General features: G+C 40.3%; 1 protein-coding gene across 8 annotated transcripts in view; it reads right to left on the bottom strand.

Annotated features, from left to right (window-relative positions):
- The window catches only part of VTI1A (vesicle transport through interaction with t-SNAREs 1A), a 356,990-nt gene extending 338,750 nt beyond the window's left edge, over positions 1-18,240 (bottom strand). For 6 of the 8 annotated variants that reach the window (XM_036898499.2, XM_036898497.2, XM_036898496.2 and 3 more), the window contains exons 1-2: positions 17,863-18,240; positions 10,444-10,502 (exon numbers count right to left, since the gene is read on the bottom strand). In XM_036898499.2, the coding sequence (XP_036754394.2) occupies positions 10,444-10,502; positions 17,863-17,956 (153 nt within the window). In that variant the 5' untranslated portion in view covers positions 17,957-18,240. The remainder of the gene's footprint in view (positions 1-10,443; positions 10,503-17,862) is intronic. The other 2 variants (XM_036898500.2, XM_036898498.2) reach the window with 2 other exon arrangements.
- Between the last annotated feature and the right edge of the window lie 67 nt (positions 18,241-18,307).

Genomic DNA, 18,307 nt, shown 5'->3' with positions numbered 1-18,307 from the left:
ACATGCAGTGTCCAAGAGATTGGTATAAATCAATGGTTTAGCAGAAACACAATTAATCTTAATAAGTAAAATCAAAAAGAAGTTTTTCTCCCAGGGTTCTCGTCAAAAGGACATGTATGTAAAGGACATATATGTAATATAATGAACAATGTTAACAAGGATGTCATCAGAATTAACTCAGCAGCTATTTAATCATCTTTGAAAAATTGAAACACATGTCTCAGACAAAACTCTACATTGGTAAAAGCTAAAGGTGCCTATAAGCTCCATAATGGCATAAATGTATTTTATACTTCTTGGTACAGTAAAGCATTGGTTATCAGGAAACTAGCTTTCTAATATCATTGAGTAAATCCATGTCTCCAAAAGGAGGTAAACAAATAAACTAAAACACAGATTTTGGTGGAAAAACTGCTGCTGAGAACTCAACGACAATATAAGAAGTCAACTCAAGAGGGGCGGAAGATGGCGGCGTGAGTAGAGCAGCGGAAATCTCCTCCCAAAACAACATATATCTATGAAAATATAACAAAGACAACCCTTCCTAGAATAAAGACCAGAGGACACAGGACAATATCCAGACCACATCCGCACCTGAGAGAACCCAGCGCCTCGCGAAGGGGGTAAGATACAAGCCCCGGCCCCGCGGGAGCCGAGCGCCCCTCCCCCCAGCTCCCGGCGGGAGAAGAGCAGGCAGAGCGGGAGGGAGACGGAGCCCAGGGCTGCCGAACACCCAGCCCCAGCCATCCGGGCCAGAGTGCAGGGCGCTCGATACCAGGAAAACAGGGCAGCAAGAACAGTGAGCAGGCACTGGAGGTCGGGCGACAGAGGACATAAGAAAAGCGCGCGACCATTTTTTTTTTTGCTTTTTTGCTGTTTTGTTTTGGCAAGCGCTTTTTGGAAGTCTTAAAGGGATAGGGACCCCAATACTAGGGAAACAGGGCAGAAAGACCGGTGAGCAGAGGCCTGAGGCTGGCACCGGAGAATAAAGAAAAACGAACGACCACCCTTTTTTTTTTTTTTTTTAATTAAAAAATTTTTTTCTCTTTTTTTTTTTTTTTTGTGGTCGTTGTTTTGTTTTGGCGGGTGCTTTTTGGAAGTCTTAAAGGGGCAGGGCGGGTCACTTAATCCAAAGGTAGGGAATCCGGGATCTCTGGGCACCCTAACCCCTGGGCTGCAGGGAGCAGGGAGGACCCTTACGGAGATAAATAGCCTCCCGGCCGCTCCCCCTCCAACGCGACTCCACCATTTTGGAGTAGCTGCCCGAGCCAGGCCACGCCCACAGCAACAGCGGAAATAAACTCCATAGCAGCCGGGCAGGAAGCAGAAACCCTGTCTGCGCGCAGCTGCGCAGCACAAGCCACTAGAGGCCGCTGTTCTCCCAGGAGAGGAGGGCCACAAACCAACAAGAAAGGAAGTCCTTCCAGCCGTCACTCGTCCCAGTTCTGCAGACTATTCCTATCACCATGAAAAGGCAAAGCTACAGGCAGACAAAGATCACAGAGACAACACCAGAGAAGGAGACAGACCTAACCAGCCTTCCTGAAAAAGAATTCAAAATAAGAATCATAAACATGCTGACAGAGATGCAGAGAAATACGCAAGAGAAATGGGATGAAGTCCGGAAGGAGATCACAGATGCCAGAAAGGAGATCGCAGAAATGAAACAAACTCTGGAAGGGTTTATAAGCAGAATGGATAGAATGCAAGAGGCCATTGATGGAATTGAAATCAGAGAACAGGAACGCATAGAAGCTGACAGAGAGAGAGACAAAAGGATCTCCAGGAATGAAACAATATTAAGAGAACTGTGTGACCAATCCAAAAGGAACAATATCTGTATTATAGGGGTCCCAGAAGAAGAAGAGAGAGGAAAAGAGATGGAAAGTATCTTAGAAGAAATAATTGCTGAAAACTTCCCCACACTGGGGGAGGAAGTAATCGAACAGACCACGGAAATACACAGAACCCCCAACAGAAAGGATCCAAGGAGGACAACACCAAGACACATAATAATTAAAATGGCAAAGATCAAGGACAAGGAAAGAGTGTTAAAGGCAGCTAGAGAGAAAAAGGTCACCTATAAAGGGAAACCCATCAGGCTAACGTCAGATTTCTCAACAGAAACCCTACAGGCCAGAAGAGAATGGCATGATATATTTAATACAATGAAACAGAAGGGCCTTGAACCAAGGATACTGTATCCAGCACGACTATCATTCAAATATGACGGTGGGATTAAACAATTCCCAGACAAACAAAAGCTGAGGGAATTTGCTTTCCACAAACCACCTCTACAGAACATCTTACAGGGACTGCTCTAGATGGGAGCACTCCTAGAAAGAGCACAGCACAAAACACCCAACATATGAAGAATCGAGGAGGAGGAGCAAGAAGGGAGAGAAGAAAAGAATCTCCAGACAGTGTATATAACAGCTCAATAAGCGAGCTAAGTTAGGCAGTAAGATACTAAAGAGGCTAACCTTGAACCTTTGGTAACCACGAATTTAAAGCCTGCAATGGCAATAAGTACATATCTATCAATAGTCACCCTAAATGTTAATGGGTTGAATGCACCAATCAAAAGACACAGAGTAACAGAATGGATAAAAAAGCAAGACCCATCTATATGCTGCTTACAAGAAACTCACCTCAAACCCAAAGACATGTACAGACTAAAAGTCAAGGGATGGAAAAACATATTTCAAGCAAACAACAGTGAGAAGAAAGCAGGGGTTGCAGTACTAATATCAGACAAAATAGACTTCAAAACAAAGAAAGTAACAAGAGATAAAGAAGGACACTACATAATGATAAAGGGCTCAGTCAAACAAGAGGATATAACCATTCTAAATATATATGCACCCAACACAGGAGCACCAGCATATGTGAAACAAATACTAACAGAACTAAAGGAGGATATAGACTGCAATGCATTCATTCTAGGAGACTTCAACACACCACTCACCCCAAAGGATAGATCCACTGGGCAGAAAATAAGTAAGGACATGGAAGCACTGAACAACACAGTAGAGCAGATGGACCTAATAGACATCTATAGAACTCAACATCCAAAAGCAGCAGGATATACATTCTTCTCAAGTGCACATGGAACATTCTCCAGAATAGACCACATACTAGGCCACAAAAAGAGCCTCAGAAAATTCCAAAAGATTGAAATCCTACCAACCAACTTTTCAGACCACAAAGGCATAAAACTAGAAATAAACTGTACAAAGAAAGCAAAGAGGCACACAAACACATGGAGGCTTAACAACACGCTCCTAAATAATCAATGGATCAATGACCAAATCAAAATGGAGATCCAGCAATATATGGAAACAAATGACAACAACAACACTAAGCCCCAACTTCTGTGGGACACAGCAAAAGCAGTCTTAAGAGGAAAGTATATAGCAATCCAAGCATATTTAAAAAAGGAAGAGCAATCCCAAATGAACGGTCTAATGTCACAATTATCGAAATTGGAAAAAGAAGAACAGATGAGGCCTAAGGTCAGCAGAAGGAGGGACATAATAAAGATCAGAGAAGAAATAAATAAAATTGAGAAGAATAAAACAATAGCAAAAATAAATGAAACCAAGAGCTGGTTCTTCGAGAAAATAAACAAAATAGATAAGCCTCTAGCCAGACTGATTAAGAAGAAAAGAGAGTCAACACAAATCAACAGTATCAGAAATGAGAAAGGAAAAATCACGACGGACCCCACGGAAATGCAAAGAATTATTGGAGAATACTATGAAAACCTATATGCTAACAAGCTGGGAAACCTAGGAGAAATGGACAACTTCCTAGAAAAATATAACCTTACAAGATTGACCCAGGAAGAAACAGAAAATCTAAACACACCAATTACCAGCAATGAAATTGAAGCGGTAATCAAAAAACTACCAAAGAACAAAACCCCCGGGCCAGATGGATTTACCTCGGAATTTTATCAGACATACAGGGAAGACATAATACCCATTCTCCTTAAAGTTTTCCAAAAAATAGAGGAGGAGGGGATACTCCCAAACTCATTCTATGAAGCTAACATCACCCTAATACCAAAACCAGGCAAAGACCCCACCAAAAAAGAAAACTACAGGCCAATATCCCTGATGAACGTAGATGCAAAAATACTCAACAAAATATTAGCAAACCGAATTCAAAAATACATCAAAAGGATCATACACCATGACCAAGTGGGATTCATCCCAGGGATGCAAGGATGGTACAACATTCGAAAGTCCATCAACATCATCCACCACATCAACAAAAAGAAAGACAAAAACCACATGATCATCTCCATAGATGCTGAAAAAGCATTTGACAAAGTTCAACATCCATTCATGTTAAAAACTCTCAGCAAAATGGGAATAGAGGGCAAGTACCTCAACATAATAAAGGCCATCTATGATAAACCCACAGCCAACATTATATTGAACAGCGAGAAGCTGAAAGCATTTCCGCTGAGATCGGGAACTAGACAGGGATGCCCACTCTCTCCACTGTTATTTAACATAGTACTGGAGGTCCTAGCCACGGCAATCAGACAAAATAAAGAAATACAAGGAATCCAGATTGGTAAAGAAGAAGTTAAACTGTCACTATTTGCAGATGACATGATACTGTACATAAAAAACCCTAAAGACTCCACCCCAAAACTACTAGAACTGATATCGGAATACAGCAAAGTTGCAGGATACAAAATCAACACACAGAAATCTGTGGCTTTCCTATATACTAACAACGAACCAACAGAAAGAGAAATCAGGAAAACAACTCCATTCACAATTGCATCAAAAAAAATAAAATACCTAGGAATAAACCTAACCAAAGAAGTGAAAGACTTATACTCTGAAAACTACAAGTCACTCTTAAGAGAAATTAAAGGGGACACTAACAGATGGAAACTCATCCCATGCTCGTGGCTAGGAAGAATTAATATCGTTAAAATGGCCATCCTGCCCAAAGCAATATACAGATTTGATGCAATCCCTATGAAACTACCAGCAACATTCTTCAATGAACTGGAACAAATAATTCAAAAATTCATATGGAAACACCAAAGACCCCGAATAGCCAAAGCAATCCTGAGAAAGAAGAATAAAGTAGGGGGGATCTCACTCCCCAACTTCAAGCTCTACTATAAAGCCATAGTAATCAAGACAATTTGGTACTGGCACAAGAGCAGAGCCACAGACCAATGGAACAGACTAGAGAATCCAGACATTAACCCAGACATATATGGTCAATTAATATTTGATAAAGGAGCCATGGACATACAATGGCGAAATGACAGTCTCTTCAACGGGTGGTGCTGGCAAAACTGGACAGCTACATGTAGGAGAATGAAACTGGACCATTGTCTAACCCCATATACAAAAGTAAACTCAAAATGGATCAAAGACCTGAATGTAAGCCATGAAACCATTAAACTCTTGGAAGGAAACACAGGAAAAAACCTCTTGGACATAAACATGAGTGACCTCTTCTTGAACATATCTCCCCGGGCAAGGAAAACAACAGCAAAAATGAGTAAGTGGGACTATATTAAGCTGAAAAGCTTCTGTACAGCAAAAGACACCATCAATAGAACAAGAAGGATCCCTACAGTATGGGAGAATATATTTGAAAATGACACATCCGATAAAGGCTTGACGTCCAGAATATATAAGGAACTCACACGCCTCAACAAACAAAAAACAAATAACCCAATTAAAAAATGGGCAGAGGAACTGAACAGACAGTTCTCCAAAAAAGAAATACAGATGGCCAACAGACACATGAAAAGATGCTCCACATCGCTAATTATCAGAGAAATGCAAATTAAAACTACAATGAGGTATCACCTCACACCAGTAAGGATGGCTGCCATCCAAAAGACAAACAACAACAAATGTTGGCGAGGCTGTGGAGAAAGGGGAACCCTCCTACACTGCTGGTGGGAATGTAAGTTAGTTCAACCATTGTGGAAAGCAGTATGGAGGTACATCAAAATGCTCAAAACAGACCTACCATTTGACCCAGGAATTGCACTCCTAGGAATTTACCCTAAGAACGCAGCAATCAAGTTTGAGAAAGACAGATGCACCCCTATGTTTATTGCACCACTATTTACAATAGCCAAGAATTGGAAGCAACCTAAATGTCCATCAATAGATGAATGGATAAAGAAGATGTGGTACATATACACAGTGGAATACTACTCAGCCATAAGAAAAGGGCAAATCCAATCATTTGCAGCAACATGGATGGAGCTGGAGGGTATTATGCTCAGTGAAACAAGCCAAGCGGAGAAAGAGAAATACCAAATGATTTCACTTATCTGTGGAATATAAGAACAAAAGAAAAACTGAAGGAACAAAACAGCAGCAGAACCACAGAACTCAAGAATGGACTAACAGGTACCAAAGGGAAAGGGACTGGGGAGGATGGGGGGGTAGGGAGGGATAAGGGGGGGAGAAGTAGGGGGGTATTAAGATTAACATGCATGGGGGGGTAGGAGAAAAGGGAGGGCTGTACAACACAGAGAAGGCAAGTAGTGATTCTACAACATTTTGCTATGCTGATGGACAGTGACTGTAAAGGGGTTTATAGGGGAGACCTGGTATAGGGGAGAGCCTAGTAAACATAATATTCTTCATGTAAGTGTAGATTAGTGATACCAAAAACAAAGCAAAAAAAAAAAAAAAAGAAAAAGGGCAGTTCCTGTGTGGTAACCTCCAACGAGTTCTACACAAGGGTATAAAGGGCATATAAAAGTGTAGGCAAAGGGTCTGTTTGTGTTTATACAGAGGATCAAAGCCTAATTGGGCTACCCCGAAAATGAACTAAGATACGATATGAAAAAGAACTTCCAACATCTGCACTCTCTGGAAGACTCATGCCAGAAGATGATCATCAAAAAACCGCAACAAAGATCCACGCACTGCTACAGCTGTAGATGCACTCATCCCACCAGTTCCTGGACTTGCCATGGGAATGAGGAAGGAGATATCTAAGCTGGCCTGTGCATACAGTAAAACAACAAATTGGACTGGATCTATACTGTTGGAACTCAACCAAGAATAAGGAGAAGTGCAAATTGTAGCACTTCAAAATCTTACAACTACAGACTATTTACTGTTAAAAGAACATAAGGGATGTGAACATTCCCCAGAAATGGGTTGTTTTAATTTGTCTGATTTCTCTCAGACTGTTCAAGTTCAGTTGGACAATATCCACCGTATCATAGATAAGTTTTCACAAATGCCTAAGGTGCCTAACTGGTTTTCTTGGTTTCACTGGAGATGGCTGGTTATTACAGGTATGCTTTGGTTATGTAACTATACTCCTATTATGTTAATGTGTGTGCGCAATTTAATTAGTAGTTTAAAACCTATACATGCTGTAGTTACTCTACAAGAAGATATGTCAAAGAAATAATCAATCTTCCCATGTTTTCTTCCGCCTGCTACTTCTATAGCTTTTCTTCTTCCTTCCTAATTACAACCCTTAAATAGAATTCGTGCCTCATATCAAATTTACCGAGTATCATAATTCTTCCAAGTGGTAAAGATACCTCAAGACAAATGCTGGGCATAGAAGCCACAGGGCATAAATATGCAAAGAAGTAAAAAGCTAACCTTTTCAAACAATAAGGCTTCCCTCTCACTTACCAACTTCACATTTCCCTGTATGGCCCCGGAAGATGACTGGTTAGCCAGAGACGGGTAAGATTCCTCAAGGGAGGAACAACCTAAGACAGGCACAGTCGCAGGGGGGCCATCAGGTGAGAAATTGGGGATCAACAGAGGTGAGGCTTCGAACCTCACCCCCCCTGTTCTGAGAGAAATCTTCTGCATCCATGGATGTTTTATTGTCCTGGTCTAGCTTGGATTAACACATAGTCTACAGGCACACACCTGATCATCTACATTTGCTCTCTTACAACACTAAACTATGTTTTCTACCTTTATCTTGTATCTACTTACCACTTCAGCATTTTATTAAAAATAATAATAATAAAGAGAGAAATGTGGTATCCACATATAAATCAAGTATAAAAACCAAATGAGTATTCATATTTGAACTGACTGTTTAGAGTTCATAATGCATGAGCAAAACCGAAAGTTTCTGTGATGACTGCCCTTGTACTGTTCACTATGTAACTTATTCATTATGTAAGAATTTGTTCTACATGTAAGAACTTGTTTGTTATGCCTCAGAAGATTGGAGACTGATGAAAATTAGGCTTGGGGTGGATTAATGATTGTGCATTGAGCATTGACTCCCCTATACAGAATTTTATTGTCGTTAACAACCATTTGATCAATAAATATGAGAGATGCCCTCACAAAAAGAAAAAAAAAAAAAAAAAAAAAAGGACAGACTTCCAATGGTAAAATAAATAAGTAACCGGGATGTAATGTATAGCATAAGGAATATAGTCAAGATATTGTAACAGCTTGGTAGGGTGATAGCTGGAACCTAGAAGTATGTATATAAATGTTCTACCACTGTGTTGTACACTTGAAACTAATGTAATGTAATACTGTGCGTCAACTACCCTTCAATAAAAAATAATTATTTAAAAAAAAAGAAGTCAACTCAAGATCCCAAGTATCAACCAGCTGCACTATTTATAGTGAGCCTGCCAGCCAGAAGGAAGAAACGTCCTGATTGGCAGCTCTGAGATGCAAAAGTCAGCATTGTTACGTGAAGGCTGGGAAGCAAGAGAGAAATAGTTAATTATAAAAAGAAAAGAAAGAAGAAAAGCATTTGGAAAAGCAAAACAGGAAAAAACTTCCAAAAGAGAGGCAAACATTAGAAGCTGAGGAGTTGTAAGCAAAGCTGCCATGTGGAGACAGTGACGGCAGCCAGCAGAGATGAAGGGAGATCTTCCGGGGTATGGAGAGGGTCAGACGTTCTGGCAGCTAGAAAAGAACCAGTGACAGAGAAGACAAAGCAGCAGTTCTGCATCTCGATGCTCAAGCCCTCGAAGAAGACATCGGAAATGCCAGCTGTGCAATGGGGAAGAAAAGCCACGCATTTCTTCAGACCCTCCCAACAAAGCAACAGCCCTCGCGTATAGTCCTGTTTAACAAGGGTTACTCAGTCAAGTAAGTCTGGGAATGCTCCATTCTCTCCTTGCCCTCTTAGAGTCTCTTCTCAGAGAGTCAAACACCACTTAGCTTACTTAAGGGTCCAAGAAAGTTCTGTAGAAAAACACCAACCAAAACAGACCCAACCCCCCAGTTCTAATTAAGCTACTTTCCCAAACTTATTTGAACAGGTAACAGCAGTTAACAAACACACTACGGGAAACTGTTCTAAGTATATCAGGAAGTAGGAATATCAAAAGAAAAGCAACACATTCATTTAGGACCCAAGTGCAGTAACAACTTGAATCATACTTGCAATACTTGGCTTTAAAAACAAAAACTGGGACATGATAATTTTCGCTTCTTGATTTACAAATTTATTCATATCGAAAAGTAGTGGATGAGCTAGAGCCCTGGGTTTAGCATATCTAAATGCAAACCCTTACTCCACCACTCACTGGGTGTGGGATCTCAGAAAAGAGATTTAATCTTCCTAAGCCTCAGTTCCCCCATCTACAAAATGGGGGTAATAACAGTGTTGAGAATCACTTCTCCATGGGTCTCTCACGCTCTTACATGTTTTGCTGGGCATGCCAAGTGTGCCAGCCCTGACCACTCTTTTCCTGGGCTATCTCTAAGGGCTGTGTTTGCAGGGAGCAATCTTAGAAAAGGAAATAATTTATTCATCTGGGACAATGAGTGAGTGGGCTTGCTTAAAGGTTGCTATAAAGCAGTACATTTCCCAGGCTCCATGTTCCTGTCCTGTAAGTTATTCTATTTGCAGGCATTCTTCTAGGCAAACCTGCATCACCCCTGTGGGGACTGGGGCCCAAGGAATTAATGCAAGCATGCTGAAATTCTGGCAGCTGCTTTTACTATGAGTAATATAAGTCTTTTGTCTTTGACCTAGGAATCTCCTGTCTTCTCTCAGCATCCATGAAACTGTGGCAAGCTCACTCTTAGTGATCAAATAGGGGGAAATCTCAGATCCTTAACAGTTTCTGACAAACCTCACATGGTTGTTGCAAAAATTAAATATTATAAAGCAAGTGCTGTGCTTAACTCAGTGTCTCTACCCAGTATGTTCTGAACAAGCTTTAGCTATTTATAGCTATTATGAAAAGAATTATGAAGAAATAAAAGTTACAGATGGACCATGAATCACCTTTATTAAGAAGAACAAAATATCAAGAAGCTATTAAATTCTTTTCTATTTAAAAATTGATGAATTCCAAACTATAAATGCTAATTGGTAATGTTTCACATTTCCACAATGTATAAAACAGGCTAGAGGAAGGCATCGCTTAAATGATTCTTGTTATGTGTTAAAATATATTACCAAGTCTATACATACCAGCTCTTTCGCTTCTTCGAGCTGTTTCTCCACATTTGCAACCATCTGCTTCTTCTCATCTGAAACAAAAAACAATATCAAGGAGTTGCTAACGATACAAATAAATTTAATATTTAAAACTATTGTTTTTATATGCCTTTGTCCTTTCCGGTGAGAGTAGAGAACTACCCTATCAGGCAAATGACTGTATCATTATTTGGTGAGTTAGGAACAATTTTAGGCCACTGATTCTAGGCTATCTGTAAATATATGATCCCATGCAGTAATAATTATTAAGAGGTACCATAACATTTTTGAGAGAGACCAAAAATTATTTTGTTCTGTAGAAGAGAATGGGCCAAATAGCAGATTTAGTGGTGGCATGAGAAATCTGCAAAGTCATGATTTACGAACTGATTCATGAACATAATTTAAAAGTCACAAATAAAAATGATTCCCCCAAATGGGCAAGATCTTACAATTCTTCTATTTAAAAGAAACTGTACTTTCTTTACAAACTGGGTATAATGGAAGAAATAGTTGAAGTCAGGATTACTGATTCTAAACCCAAAGTTACTACCCGCTTGCTGTTTGGGATCCTGGGTGGGAGCTTTTTCTGAGACTCAATTTGTACCCTCTAAAATGAAAATTTTAAATATCTGCTGGATTATTTTTGGTACAAATAAGCCGATGCAAGTGACATTACTATTAAATGGTGAAGTGCTGATTCTCTTTATGTGCTTTATTCAAAGTACCGTCATCAAGTTACAACCCAACTGTAATTCTCTTTTCTGGGAGAGACCTGTCCTAAGTAGATATTTTCAGAAAACAACTCCCTACACCCATTCCAAATTAGTCAGCATATTTATTCATAGACGGCGGCACATAAGTTTTGTGCTGACCAAGTATATTGAACATGTACAGTTTTGTCTATCCAGCATCCTTCTCTTCTCATGCAATTAACTCCCATTCTTTTGAGGCTCTCCTCTTCCCCAGGCAGGTCAATTGGGAGAAGCCATCTCATATGACCCTGCCTCTCTAGTCACAGTGACTTGGCAAAGGATGGGCTTCTCATCCTCACTGGACCAGTCTTAGCACTTCAATCCTTCTGGCCACATTAGTCTGGGGGGTGGGAGTGGGCATATGATCCAAACAGAGCAATCAAAGTCCTGGAGCAATGATAAGTTTTCTCCTCTCTCTTGGTAGTTAGGAGAACATGAGTCTAGAAGCTGTTGGCATCTATTCTTCTAGCTACAAGGAGCAAGCCAGCTTGCAGTAGTTAAGAATAAAGCCTACATTTAGAAAGAAACAAAGCTATGATAGATGATAGATGATAGATAGATAGACAGATAGATAAATAGATAGATAAAAGATTAGGTTAGACAGATTAACTTAGTTAATTAGTTTCTGGTTCCAGATAACTCTGAAACAGGTTTTGCTTGAATTTATCATGGTTTGGTTTCTTGAACCAACAAATTTCTTTTTCTTAATTTAAAGTTGGGTTTCTCTGGCATGGAACTGAATGATTACCAACTGACTGACTGAAACAGCAGATAGAAAAGTCGTGAAGCTTGAAATGGGCACAATACCTACTAGCTGAGTAGCCCTTTGGAAGGATAGTCAACACCAAGTGGGAAATCTTTAGAAGTTATTATTTCACTAGAATTATAATTAGGTTCTGCTAATCCCAACCCCTTCCCATTGATCCTCCAAAACTGAGCGATGGTGTGTGTGGCGGGGTGGGGCGGGGTGCGGTGCAGGGGGTGTTGCTGTCACATAAGGTGTTTTGTGTGTACTCTAAATATTTCTAAGAAAAATGCACGTTTGGTATTTAAAATCCAGCTTGATTTTCTCTCTTTGAAACAGTTAAACCTACATCTGACCAGATTAAAAATGTAGTACATGACCCCAAATTTATTTGTTCTGGCACATGTCAAACCATCTAACACCTCCACAAATTATAGTAGAACCACATCATATTTTTGTGATAGAGCAGAATATGACATAAAACAAGCTATTCTTGGACCAAGAGTGAGACTATGTATTTTCCTATCAGAAGGAACATCTTGTTTCCTTTAAGGCACTCAGTTGCAAGGAAAGTCCATGCAATGCACATCCAGGACTAATCTGCACCAGTTTTCTCATTAACAAATGAAAGAAGCTCCCTTAATCTGTATTCCTCTTCACTACTATTTCTCTTCTCTATCCAGTCACTCTTCTCTTCCTCAGCTCTTCGTTTCCTGCTTAGAATCTTGCCCCCACTCCCACCATTCCACTGAAGTAACTTTCACTAAAACTAATGACCTTTCCTTTGTCCAAACTAATGGACTTTTTTGGTCCTACTTTTACTCAGTCTTGTGGCATCTGACACTCTGTGCCTCCCACCCTGTCACTTTCTCTTCTCCTGGCTTCCACAACACCCTGATTGGTGATTCTCCTTACCGCTCACTCCTGTCTTAGTGTCCTCTGCTGGCATCCTCTCCAGCTCATCCTCCAACTGTCAGTGGTCCTTAAAGTTCAGGCCTTGCTTTTCTTCTAACTATTGCTTATATGTCCCCAGGCAATTTCATCTGCTCGCACTTTTTAACTGTCATATTATAAGTTATGATCCCAAATCTTTATCTCAAATCCCGAAACATTTTCAGGACCCCAGATCTTTAATCCCAAGGCTTATGCCCATCTCCACTATAACCACCTGGCAAACTGCTACTCAAAGTTCTTCAGAAATCACTACTTCTTTGAAGCTTTCCTAACCCAACAAAAGAGTTAACTGCTCTCTTACAGAAAACACAACTCTTACATAATCCTATCTCACACTCACAGGTCTGACTTCTCTTCTAGCTTGGGGTCTCTGGAAAGACAAGAACTGTGTCTTAATTATCTTCATAGTCCTAAAATCAAGCACTGAGCCTCAAATATAATCAGTTTTTGAAAAATGGTGGTAAATTGATTAAATAATGTAAACGCAAGTATTTACGAAAGCACTACTACCAACCACTCTGCGTTCTCTGTCTCCAGGCCTGCCTCTCTCCCTCATTTAATCTTTCTATAATGTGGCTTTGACTGGATCACTTGAGCCTAGTAGTCAAGGTCCTCCACATTCCAGATTCAAGCAACTTTTCCAATAAATTTATTTCCAGTAAAGTGCACACTAGCTCTCCAGACTGCACATGCCAATCAAGTGGACTATTCATTACTACCTAAATGCATCTCACTTTTTTCCTGCTCTAAGCCTTTGTTCAAACTACCATTTAGGGTTCTTTGGTTAAATATAGCAGAACTGATTCTGGCTAACCCAAGGCAAAAAAGGGAATTTATTAGAATAATATGGGGTGGCTCATAGAGTCAACAGGAAAAAAAAAAAAAAAGAGTCCCAAACTCAGTGAGGACAGTACCCAGATGGCCCAGGGTAGCAAGGGAGCAGGAATTCACTGGCAGTCTCTGCAGAGGGAGAGTCTTGAGCATCAATACCATACTCCCTTCTTGGCTCACTCTGCTCAAAATTCAAATTCCCAGCAAAAATTCTCTGAATGTCCTCACTTGGCTAATGTGTTCACCTCTTGACCTGGATAGGGCATGGCAGCCTGTCAGTTCCACCAGGACTGGGTTTAGGTAGTTCCTCAATGGAAAGTTGAGGTGCTGCTTTGTGTAGAGAGCATGGAAGATTCTGGGCAGTCCAAAAAACAGACATCCACGGCACCCACTACTGTATTCTCTTACAGTGTATTCTTTTCCTCTTCTAGTCTGCTAATCCCTATCCTGCCCAGTGATCTTCTGCGACACAATCTTATGGCCTCTGAATTCCTAGATCTCTCTGCTGTGCATGGCAATTAGAAATTACCTAGATCTCTGGCCCCAATGGTAATTAGAAATTGGTTTCCAGTTTCCTCTTCAGACTCATTTCCATCTCCTTGAAGGTGGAAGGAACTGTTGACACATCTTTGTCCTAACTGTATTTAGCTCTCTGTAATGTTCCTCATATTTTTATGAGAAGAATTAAAAGGTGAAGGTTTGGGAGGGAAGCATGAGGAAGGAAGGAAAGAAAGAAGGACAAAAGGAAAGCAGGGAGGGAGGGAAGGAAGGCAAGAAGGCAGGAAGGCAGGCAGGAAGGGAGGGAGGGAAGAAGGAAGGAGCACTCACCTCCCTTCAAATACTGGTATCCATCAAGAGAAATTCACCTAAATACTCTAGGCACACAGAAGCAGCAGCATCCAAGGTCCAAAGTCTTTAAGAATTTTATTAATATAATAAAGTCTGAGGACTTGGTTGCTAACTAACCTTACCTGTTGTTTTTAGCAGCAGCAATAATATCACTAATGGCTAATTTGTCATGCACTTTCTCGGGGGAAGAAAATGTGCTAGTGTGTTACATGCTTTATTTCACTTGATTTTTTACATTGTAAGGTTGAAACTATTAATCCCTCTCCTCAGTTTTACAGATGGAGGAAGCAGGCTTACAGAGGCCAAACAGTCTGCCCAGGATTGCACATCTAGTAAGTAGCTGGGGCTGAGACTTTAAACACATCTGATGCCATGTTGCGAATCTTACCCAATTTGCCTTAACGTTCTCAGTATTTCTGACTACAGCCATAAAATGATAGGATTCGCAATAGACCATTTATCACTCTTTGAGTGGTGAGGTAAGAAACTAACTGTAAAAGAACATTTTGTTTATGGTCCTTCAGGGAGCCTGTCTGATGTAACAGAATCTCTGTAACTGTAAAGTATCTCCCCACTTAGGATTCATCACCAGAGGAAAAGGAACTTCACAATTAGTATTAGTTCTAATTTTCACTCATCCATTTTTCTGACTTTACCACAAAACACTAATCATTAAATTCAAATTTCAAATGCAGTGCTTTAAGAGTATTTCCTAAGAGTATTATCTAAGTACTATGTGGGACTGATCTATTTTACTAGTCCAGTTACTAAAATTAGTTAAGATTCAAACAACTTTAGTCTAAGAGCAAAGTCTTTTTATTGTTTAAAATACATCACAGAGTAATCAAACTTATTTTTTAAAATAAAGTTTTAAAATATGCAGTCTTTTGTATTCTCTTTGGAAGTAACACTTTCATATGTTATACATGCACAGCAGAGAGTAAAGTTAATTGCAATTAACCTTATCCACTCTACTTCAATTTAAATAAGTTAGAAAGTTGGGGGATGAACTGCTTTGGCTGAAAAGTTTGCTCAAAATTGAACCTCTAACTCAAGTAAATCATAGTTCATCTCCTCCAGGTCAACCACTAGTGATGTCCAGAAAGAGAGAGAGAGATTATAATTACTATTAATCATGTTGTTTTGTCATGGTTGTACATATTAATTTGTAAGTCCACAGACATACATCTTAAGTTTATAACTACACAGGCATATTTTTCATCTTTTCTACTTATCAATTAGAAACAAACTGTAAAGGAAGCAAGCACAAGTAATTATTAAGAGGGAAACCGCTGCATTTTAAAGAATTACTATTTTTCAATTATTCAATTCAGTAAGCATTTTTCTAGCACCAGCCATACCATTTCAATTCTAATGTAGCTGTTGTGTTTGGGCCTTACATTATACTGTACCTAAGGAGAGCCAAGGCTTTATTTTTAAGGCACTTATCTCAAAGGTTTCCTTTTATGTTGTAAGAAGGGTCACATTCAAATATAATATAAATGCAGGAAAAAAAAAATCAATTGTAACAAAATCTGTTTTCTTGGAAACAGTTTTTACAACTTTGCAACCAGGGCTGACTTTGTTATTTTACCATACAGCTTCCCAATACAAAAGCTATTAGCCCAGACAAAAAATGTTTCTCAGTTAAAACAGTTACAATTGAAAATGAGCAAAATCCAACCACAAGTTCAGATATTCTGGGTCTCAAGTCAAAGGAAGTAGTCTCCAACCATAATCAACAACAAAAATCAAGATGATCTTGGGCTGTGGAGAAAAGCGGAACTGAAGAGAAGAGACGAGGTGATGTATCATGAAGTGATGAGGCCATTAGCCACTTTCTCCACAAAAATCTGAGGCAGCAGAGCTTGGTGGAATATGCTACCTTGGTTCTCTCCTCTTGTTCCCTCACTTGGACTCATAAACCTTTTAAGACATCATCCACCTCCTCCAGAACTAACTGGGACTTCAGGAGATGAGTGGGGTGTAAGTTCAGAGATCCTGGCTTCAAGCAAATATCCCTATTAACAGAAAACAGGTTTGGGGGTGGGGGGAGAAAAACAAAGAAATAAAGAAAGAAAATTATTTATAAACACCTAAGTTGTGGAGGAAGTATGGACAGGAAAAAAGGAATGAGAACTTAGGTCCAGGAGAAACTATTGCTGGCATCAAGAATTGACTAACAAGGTGGGAAAGTGAAGTTGTTCACCAGTTCACATATCAATGAGCAACTCATTTTCTACACACTACACTCCAGAACCAAGGTAGGGCCAAGTTCACTGATGGTTCAATTTCTCTAACAAAATTGAGCCAAAATGTAACAATCTTAGCTGCAACTAACTACTTGAATTAACTTGTGTTTAGAGAAGCGTAAATTCTAAAATGTCTTACAAACAAAAATCACGTTACATCTGTATTCATCTGTGTGTTTACTTGAACCTTTTTCTGAGCCCATTCTAAGTAAATGCCAAGGAAATCAAACACAGCTCTCACCTCCCAACTCCCATAGTTGACAGTATAGCACAGAAAGTTAAGAAGTGCTAAAACACAAAAACAAAACATTTCTAGATAGGGTTGTGAAATTTTAAAAATGACACTTTTACATTACATTGGGTTATAGACTCTCAAAAAGGATAAGAAACAAGAACTGGGGTTAGGAATATGAAAAATACTAATGATAATAGCAGCTAACATCAAGAAAATGCTTTACATATGTTAGATCATTTAATATTCATAAAAACTCTATGAGAGATGTACAATTTTCCCATTTTACCAAAAAGTAAAGTTGAGAGAGGTTAATAAACTTGCTTGACAACTTCTGAGTGGCAGAGCTAGGATCTGAATTCAGGCACCAAGACTCTTATCCCTATTTTGCTTCATATAATAACATTATTACTAAGAAAGCAACGTTGGTGTACACTGCAGATCCATGATCTACATACGTTCATTCACTCTCTCTGAATACTCACATCTCCATATTTTACAAAAAAACAAAAAAACCCCACTAAGAATCAGAGAAACATTCCCAAGTTGATGCAAGTAACAAGGCAGTGGAGTCCGGATTCGAGCTCAGATGGCTGATTCCGAAGGTTCTTTTCACTGCGCCCACAGGTGGGACTCTCCCTTTACCCTAAATCTGAGGGTCTGTCCCTGCGGGAGGGCCCCGGCACCACCTCACTCCAGCCTCCAGCCTCGGAGACACTCGTTCAGGCGGCGTTCCACCGCCCCCCAGCCGCAGCCTCTCCGGGCAACCCCGCCCCGCCCGGACAAGGTTCTCACCAGGCGGGAGTCGGGGGACCCTCGCAATCTTGTTGGTGATCTCTGCAGTGAGCACCGCGAAGTCCTGCTCGTAGCCTTCGAAGTCGGACGACATGGCGGCCCCAGAGTGATTGGTCCGGGCTGGAGCCTAGGTCGAGATACGGACCACGGCGGGCAGAGGAACACAGTGTTAAGGAACCCCGGGACGCGCCCTAGAGAGCAAGCTGAGAACTGGGACAGCTCCCGGCCCGGTCGCTTCCTGATTGTTCGTCGCAGTCTCGGTCCTCCGGAAATAGGGCTGTATGCGATTTTTATTTTCCGCTCTGGCTTCAAGAAGAAATTTGCTAAGGAAAAGCTCTTCTGCTAGTGTCCCCCAAAAGACGCTGAAAACATGCGGGTCCTCGAGGAATCATTGAAAATACTTTTGCCGCCCCCCACCCCCCAACGTTCTGGGAGGTGGCCCTGG

The sequence above is a fragment of the Manis pentadactyla genome, chromosome 8 (assembly GCF_030020395.1).
Source record: "Manis pentadactyla isolate mManPen7 chromosome 8, mManPen7.hap1, whole genome shotgun sequence".
NCBI classification, from domain to species: domain Eukaryota; kingdom Metazoa; phylum Chordata; class Mammalia; order Pholidota; family Manidae; genus Manis; species Manis pentadactyla.
This window is presented reverse-complemented; position numbering and strand designations above follow the sequence as displayed.